General features: G+C 37.8%; 1 protein-coding gene across 3 annotated transcripts in view; it reads right to left on the bottom strand.

Moving 5' to 3' along the window:
- Positions 1-708: 708 nt before the first annotated feature.
- The window catches only part of LOC144978524 (solute carrier family 22 member 3-like), a 14,241-nt gene continuing 6,398 nt past the window's right edge, over positions 709-8,551 (bottom strand). For all 3 annotated transcript variants that reach the window (XM_078924707.1, XM_078924706.1, XM_078924705.1), the window contains exons 2-3: positions 7,898-8,145; positions 709-5,559 (exon numbers count right to left, since the gene is read on the bottom strand). In XM_078924707.1, coding sequence (XP_078780833.1) covers positions 3,935-5,559; positions 7,898-8,132 — 1,860 coding nt within the window. In that variant the 5' untranslated portion in view covers positions 8,133-8,145 and the 3' untranslated portion in view covers positions 709-3,934. The remainder of the gene's footprint in view (positions 5,560-7,897; positions 8,146-8,551) is intronic.

Below are 8,551 nucleotides of genomic sequence, written 5' to 3' on the forward strand. Positions count from 1 at the left end.
TACAAGGAAAAAAAATATCATCTCCCAAAACTAACTATACATTTGACTGTTTCCCTCCCCCAGGCCAAAACCAAGTAATCTCATTCCAGACAAAGACAGAAAGCATGTTGGAAAACAGACATAGGAGGATAGAAGACACAGTATGTACCACCCTGTCCACTATGGGAGGTTAGGAACCCCACCCAGATAGTGGTTCTTGTAGTAGCGGTGTAGAGATGGTGGTTGTAGTAGGGATGGTGATGAGGTTGTTGTCGTGGTGGTAGTAGTGACGATGATGTGGTGGTTGTTGCACTGGTGGTGGTACTAATGATGATGATCATGATAATGGTGTGGCGACCTCACAAAATTCAAGGAATTTTCAAGGAGTTTGCTCCTAGAATGATTTTCAATGAGTTTTCAGGGAGATTTTCTCAGTACTAACAAAATCAACGAGTTGTCAAGGAGTCCTTGAATTTAAGGAGGCAGCGGGAACCCTGACTATCAAAGTACTTAGTTTGAGATCACCTAATAGTCTCAGCCAGACACAACAAGCACAAGTCCCCACTAAGAGGAATTAGTCCCCACTAAGAGGAATTCATTCAAATGTTTACAAATCACATGCAATACGTAAACAAAACATAATACAGTGCATAACAGAGTGATGATTTACAAGGAAAAAAATATCATCTCCCAGAAACAACGTTGGAGGAAATAACCAAATGAGGTGAGGATAATGAACAAATTTATTTTTATTTATCTCTGGATAAATTAATTATGGCACTTAAGAAAATATCTCCAAATCGTCAATGAAATGATAACATCACTCTGTATAAAAAACAATCAATAATAAATTACTCTCTCTCTCTCTCTCTCTCTCTCTCTCTCTCTCTCTCTCTCTCTCTCTCTCTCTCTCTCTCTCTCTCTCTCTCTCTCTCTCTCTCTCTCGCACACACACACTCAAACCCATGTTTTTTTTTGTTTTTAAGGATTTTACGGCGCTTGCAACACATTTAGGTCTTATTAGCGCCAGTAAACAGGAAGAGAATTGGATAGTGAAAAGATTCTAGATTTACAATAAAAAAAGGACTTGAGGAAAAAAGTAAGACAACGGGGGTGGGGGGGGGGGGGGGGACACTATCAGTGTACTTAGTACCTAAATGTCTCACCCATACACCAGCACAAGATCCCACTAAGAGGAATACACTCAAATGCTTACATTATACAATCAAACTAACAAACATAATAATACATAACAGAGAGATGATTTACAAGGAAAAAAAATATCTCCCTAAACAATAACTATGCATTTGACTGTTTCCCTCCCAGCCAGGACTCAATCAAGTAATCTCATTCCAAGACAAAGACAGAAAGCATGTTGGAAAACAGATATAAGGGGATAGAAGACACAGTATGTACCTCCCTGCCCACTATGGGAGGTCAGGAACCCCACCCAGCCATCATCAGGTGCTCAATTAACCCCTTCCATAAAAATATAAAATAAATAAAAATAAAAAAAATAATGAAAAGAAATAAAAGATCATTTATATTTTTAACAAATATATATAGATAGATGAATTTAACAAGAATGAAAATTGAACATGAGAGATTTAAAGAGAAAAATAAATCTGAGATGCTAGAGACATCATTGAATACTAAGCTAATAGGAGCTGTGGATGGTAAAAAAAAAATGCAAAAAGAAAATTCATATTACAATAGCTTAAAAAATGAACAAAATACTAAAAACAAAAGGTTTCAGGCTCAAAACCATTTTTCAGCGAGTAACAAGAACAGTTAAAATAACACATCAAGTCAAATCCAGATAGATCAGGAGAAAAGTTCTCGGCACGTCTAGTTGGGAATACAATGGGGAAAGTAAATAAATTTTGAACCTGTGACTTTCTATGTTTAGTAATTTGTTATCTTTATCGCCTGTTGTACATTAGTTGAAATATTACAAAAACAACAACAAAAAAAGGTTCCATTATACTCGACATTCCATCTGATCATTTTCATCAAGAGAGCAGAAACAAGCACTTTGCACATTGGACTGGGGCCTGGGTCACAATGCTGTCACTGTTTGTGTTGATTGATTTTAATAATAATAATATATAATATCAATAATAATAATAATAATAATAAACTCATAAAACGCACGGTATCCTCAACCATGAGGCTCTTGGCGCTTTACATCAACACAAAGCAATATAGAAAATACATGACATCAAAAATAGAAATGTTTTCAAGGATTTCTTGAACACAGACAATGATAATGATATTGGATTCCTCGATGCTCTGTGGAATGGTGTTCCATACATTGACGGACCAAAATGAGAAAAGTACCTTGTTCCCGCTTTTGTATGAATGTGTGGGATAGCTAAACGGAGGAACGCAAAGATCAGGTTTCCGAATATTTCTGTAGGAGTTTTGTGACGTAGGAAGGGGCAGTGTTTTCCAGACAACGATAAACTCGGACACATGCTTTGAATTTAAGAGGTTTTACTGCACATGCCATGCATACCATGAGGTCATATCAGTGCCAGTAAAAGAAGAAGATAATGAAGGGGTAAAAAATGGTAGATTTGAAGTTAAAATCACCAAGGGAAAGCATTACAAAGGGGGCTGGTTCAAAAGGGCAAAAAAAGATGTCTTGAGCAATCCACTGAGATGTACCTATTTATTTTGATATTATCAAAAAGTCCCATCCAAGCACAAGCCAAACGTTTACATATATTCAAAACTAATGACTAATGAACATTGTTAGCACGTCTGACTGGTAATCAGAAGGTCTGAGGTTCGATTCCCAGTCGAGGTCGACTGATTTTTTTTAGATTATTTTTTTCTTGCTTTGTCTGGCACCTTTCATACACGCTTTGGAATCGTGGATAGCTCATACGGTAGAGTCACACTCTCATCGGCCAGGCGGAGTTGTACCAGTAAGGTCGCGGGTTCAAAAACCCCATCACACGGACGCAAACATTTTTTATTCTCTATTGTCTTCTGGCACCTTCCTACTCACTTCATCTCTTGTTGTTATACACACTTATTCAGTTCGTTACAAAACAGAGAGATGATATATGGGGGAAAAAAATGTCGCCTCTTAAAAAAGGTACTGTTAATTTCACTGTCTCCCTACCAGTGAAGGATCTCTGCCAGGACCAAGAAAAAAAACCCTAGAGTATTCTCAATCCAGAACAAAGACCAGAGCAACACAATGAAAGGGAAATCAGATATGGGGGGGGGGGGGGATTGATGATACAGTGATACAGCAATAGTGACCTCTCTGGCCATCACTGGAGATCAGAAGAGCCAATCTGGAATGCTGTTACTGCTCTCTTGGTAAAAACTGAAAGAAACTCAATCCCGTCATTAAAGGTAGGAATCATTTTGATCTAGAATGTTGAAGAGTTTATAATATTGTCCAGTTTGGTTCAATAGTGAAAATATCCACTAGTAACCAAAACATGAGTATTGCAATCAATTTCCTGAGCTATAAGGATGTTGTTTTTAAAGCTATTATGTGTTGATAATGATATTTCTAACCATTCTTATTTCTATCTAACTGAGGGAAAACTTAAAGCGATTTGAACTTCATAAACACGAAATGGCACAAACTTGAATTTTCCAGTTAATTTGATTGAAGCAGTGTGATTTTGTCATGATTTTTCTGCATCACATCAAATTTAGCACAAAAAAACAACCAAAAAAAACAATAAAAAATTCATAGATTCTGATTTTATCAGTTGTAAGTTGTAAGGTCTGTTGTTGATGCAATTCGTTATCACGGATAATTGATTTAAAAACTGACCTTTTTCAAATTTCTTAGTTATAGTACTGAGACAGGAAACCAAAGATATATTCCTGGAAAATCTGTATAAGTTTCTTAAATATTTCACTCATATTTATATATGTGCAGGGGTAGAATTTGAACGTAGAGAACTAAACTTTTGTCAACAAGTCACGAAGAATTGGGAAAATGAGATAATTCATTTGATTCCTGACTACGGTTGACATCAGTCTCATTTTTGATAGGCATTATCACAATTTCTGTATCTTGGAGTGTACTTGGTAAATTAATATCTTTCGTCTCGGGCAACAGGGGAGTCAGACACAGAGCTAAAACGCACATAGATGTGAAAACAACACCCGGACCCCATACTGCCACGGCAGTCAACGGTCTCAAAAATGGTGCCACCATGGACCCAATCTTATCGATGCTGGTGCAAGAACCAGCCCCAGAAACTCTCAAACTGGTTGGGAAAATCTCTGGAGTGATGATGTACAGGACGTTGAAGGAAGCACTGATGGCAAACTTTCCAGCAACAAACAGAACAGAAGAGAGGACGCCGTGGCTTCCAGAAGAACCATTAGTCGTTACCAGAATAGTCGAGGCCAAGATACATGCAGCGGCCGTGGCGAGGAATAATCTCAAAGCAAAACGTCGGCTTATTCTCGTCATGATGAAAAGGATAAGGAGGTTGCTGGGGATTTCAACGAGAACCATTAAGCTATAGTTCAAGAAGCGATTTCCAACGAGTTCTGATGAGGTCATGTAAAGTCCATAATACGTCAGGTTGTGAGTTATCCAAAGGTACCAAACAGTCAGGGTCATCATAATGACTTTTCTATGATTAAACAATCTCAGAAAAGAATTTTTCCTTCCCCTTTGAAATCTGTCTTCAGAGTCGGTTTCGTTTTCATCATCGTACCGTTTGCCCTCATGATCGCTGTTTACAGAGTCCATCAGACTAATTGCCTCTTTACTTTCCTTAAAATCGGCAGCATAAGATTTAAACATATTTTCCACTTTGGCAAAATTCTTCCCATTCATATCACTGGCAATTTTAAGGATGTGTAAACTGTCACGAAAACGATGTCGGACTGCCAGCCATCGTGGGGATTCATAAAGGAAAAGTGGATAGAAGAAAAACATTATTCCAGATAAGGCACCAGCACCTTGGAAATATCTCCAGGAATACTCTTGTAGGAAGTATGCCAAGCCACCAACTAACAAAAGCTGGAAGACCCATATAATACAGATAACTACTCCATATATCTGCCTGTGCTTTGGTAACAACAACTCCATCCCATGGATGAAAAAACAGCAGCTTAGACCTTGGACAAAAAGCCCTGAGAAAAATCGAATTCCGTATACAAAATAAATATTTGGTGCAAAAATGGTTGTAAATTCTGTGAGGAATGCAAAGAAAGAGGTAATTATTAAGACTGGCTTACGACCGAGTAAATCAGCGATTGCTGATACAATGAGTCCACCTGTTAATTGGCCGATGGTGAAAATTAGATGAGAAACTTCAGCCTGCCCCACAGACTCGCACACGAGGTCCCAATGCGATATAAAAGTGGTGTCTTCAGCATTGGGGAAAGTTCTACCGTAGGGACAACTCATCTTGGTGACTTCAGTTGTGATGCTCCCATTTTCAATGGCTGAGATTGAAACTTTGATATCACATGATTCATATGAGACGTTGGAGGTGGTAAGAGATGAAAAGTTGTTGATTGGTTGATCTATGTTCATAGATCTTGTCTCGTTGATTGGTTTACATTCGTGGGGTGGTTGATAACCTGCAATAAGATTAAAGTAATGTGTAAATTATAATTGTAATGAAAATAATGATAATTAAAAGAAGAAGAGTGATGGTGATGGTAGTGGTGGTGGTGATAATGATGATGATCATGATGATGATGATAACAATAATATTACTAATATACTAATGGTCGTAAGATCAAGTGACCCTAAAATAAGGGATGCTTAAAGGATATTTTAGTAATAAGTTTTGTACGTTAAAAGGTGGTTGTGGGCATATTTTGCATTACGTCTTTATCATTTCTATCGAGTTTATACATACTAACACTAATCACATTTGCTCATCGTTTTGTGTACTGTTTTTAAAATCTCATGTTTTCACTGATTTCACTCAACTAACCATTTAGCCATGATTCTTGTATGTTTTGTTTTTAAGGATTTTATGGCGCTTGCAACACACACACATTTAGGTCATATCAGCGCCAGTAAAAGGAAAGAAAATTGGATAGTGAAAAGAGTTTAGATTTACAATTAAAAGGACTTGAGGAAAAAAGTAAGTTAGAGGGGAAATGTTCAAATAAGAAACAGATGAAGATTCCAAGAGCACACTATCAATGTATTTAGTTTGAGATCAACTAAATGTCTCACCCAGACACCAGCACAAGATCCCACTAAGGGGAATACTCTCAAATGCTTACATTATACGTTCAAAATAACAAATATAATAAGACATAACAGAGAGATGATTTACAAGGAAAAAAATATCATCTCCCAAAACAATAACTATGCACTTGACTGTTTCCCTCCCAGTTAAGCACTACGACCAGGACCAGGGCAAAACCAAGTAATCTCATTCCAAGACAAAGATAGGAAGCAAATTGGAAAACAGACATAAGGGGATTGAAGACACAATAAGTGTCTCCCTGCCCACTATGGGAGGCCAAGAACCCCACCCAGAATAATATAGTATCCAGCCATGATATCAGTTTCGTCTTCACGTGATATGAAACCAATCGACACTGGTTCTAAAAGCTTTGCATTAATTGTGTCCGCAAGTGTATTTTGTTGACAAAGGAGATGTATTTCCTGAAGCCTCCAAAGTAGTTAAATAAATAAAAATAAAATAAAATTCGATTATTCATCCCCTAGGGGAAATTTGTCTTTAGGGTCTATTCCAAAGGGAAGACTGGAATAACCCAGGCATCAGCCGCAGTGCAGTGCAGCACCGCAAACTGGGCTAGGGCGAGGTGATTTGCTCAAGGCCACACAACGCAGAGGGTAATTGAACTCAGTACCTTTCGGGTATGAAGCAGACCACATCGCTGAGCCACACTGCCCCTTTGTCTATGTATATGAAATTGAAGCTTTTATTTGACATTTTCATTGCTTTTTATACTTCCATGAGCTTCAAGCAACAATTCCATTCATCCCATAACAAGGAGAGGCATAGCCTGGTGTGCACTGATTTGCAGGTCTGATTACCCAATTCCTTATGAGCTCATTGTTGCAATGGAAATCTCTCAACAAAATATTGACCATTACAACAATGTTAAACTAGACCTCATAAATGTGTTAGGATGTCAGACCTGCATATATGTACACATCTGCATAGTCCCATGGAAAAGGTTAATAGATATCGGTGTTTAAAAGAAACAAAAAGAAAAAAAAGATGAATCTACTTAAAATTTTTATAACCATTTCCATAGGGATGGTGGTCAGTGGCAAGATAGTTACAATTATTTCAAAACTTTTCTCTAACCCTTGCATCCTTGGTGAAGACACTTAATACACATAATCTCAATTGACTTTTGGTATGAATGAGTACATGACTAAAGGCAGTGATGGATATTAAAATAGTATTAGTAAAAAATAAAAAGGATACCTAACAGGTGACTTGTACTGTATGAAATGGAAATTTGGTTCCTATTGGGGGGAATAAATGAAGTATTGTGTACCTCATTGAACATGATGAATCTGTGGAAATATGCTTTACAAGTGCTCGTATTAATTCAAGAATATCAGGTCATTCTTATTTTAGTATAAAGATTTTCCTTTTATCATTCAATTAACAAATCTACCTGGGGGTCCCGATAGCTCAGTTGGTAGAGCACTCGCTTCCATTGCAAAGGGATCGAGATCGATCCCGGTGCAGTCGAGATTTTTTTCTGATCCCCCTGTCTACCCAGCAGTAAATGGGTAGCTAGGTATGTTAGATCTGGTGGAAAGTACTTTTCAATAGACTAGCGTCCTATTCAAAGGGTAGCAAGCAATTGCTATTGTCCGATTCACGCTAAAGAAACCGAGATAAACTCTGGCTCCATGGGGCTAAGGGGTCTGAAGGACTGCTTTTTTAAACTTTACTTTCAACAAACCTACCTAAGAAAACAAAGGACATTGTCATGTAAGCTGTGATGAATGAACCTAGGAAACCAAAGGTCAGTTGGTGCATCTGGAATTTTCCAAATGATCCAAGCTCCTCCAGCACATTCTCAAAGGAAGGCTGAGAATGTGAAGGCTCAGATGTCATCATTAAATCCTTCTCAGTAAGCGTTGTTTTGCTGATGTTTATTGCGTCTCCTTCACCCGATTTTCTATCCATGTCATTCCCCATCTTAATGGATGACCTGTGGAAATGAATCGGGAAAATAAAGCAATTTTTTAAAAGCTTTTTGTCAAAGTATAAATAAATCCCTTTCATAACAATTCGGCCAGTCATCTAATTTTTTGCTTTCATCCAGAGGTTTAATTCAGGAGCAAGAATGCCTGTAAGTTGGACCAAGAAAGCCTGAAATCCATTCCCAACAAATCGATGGTCGGCGGATCAAACCTCTAAAGTCCAGATTTTCACGATCGGTGGATCAAAACTATGAATCTACATACGAGCTTTGCACACCATGTTTTATGTCAGAGATCAGATCCGCCCAAAATTAAATAAAACATGGTGCGAAAAGCTTGTATGTAAACTTCAGAGTTTTTGATCCACCGATCGTGAAAATCGAGACTTCAGAGTTTTGATCCGCCAACCATCGT

This window comes from Berghia stephanieae, chromosome 8 (genome assembly GCF_034508935.2).
Source record: "Berghia stephanieae isolate SIO BIC M18660-M18661 chromosome 8, UCSD_Bste_1.3, whole genome shotgun sequence".
NCBI classification, from domain to species: domain Eukaryota; kingdom Metazoa; phylum Mollusca; class Gastropoda; order Nudibranchia; family Aeolidiidae; genus Berghia; species Berghia stephanieae.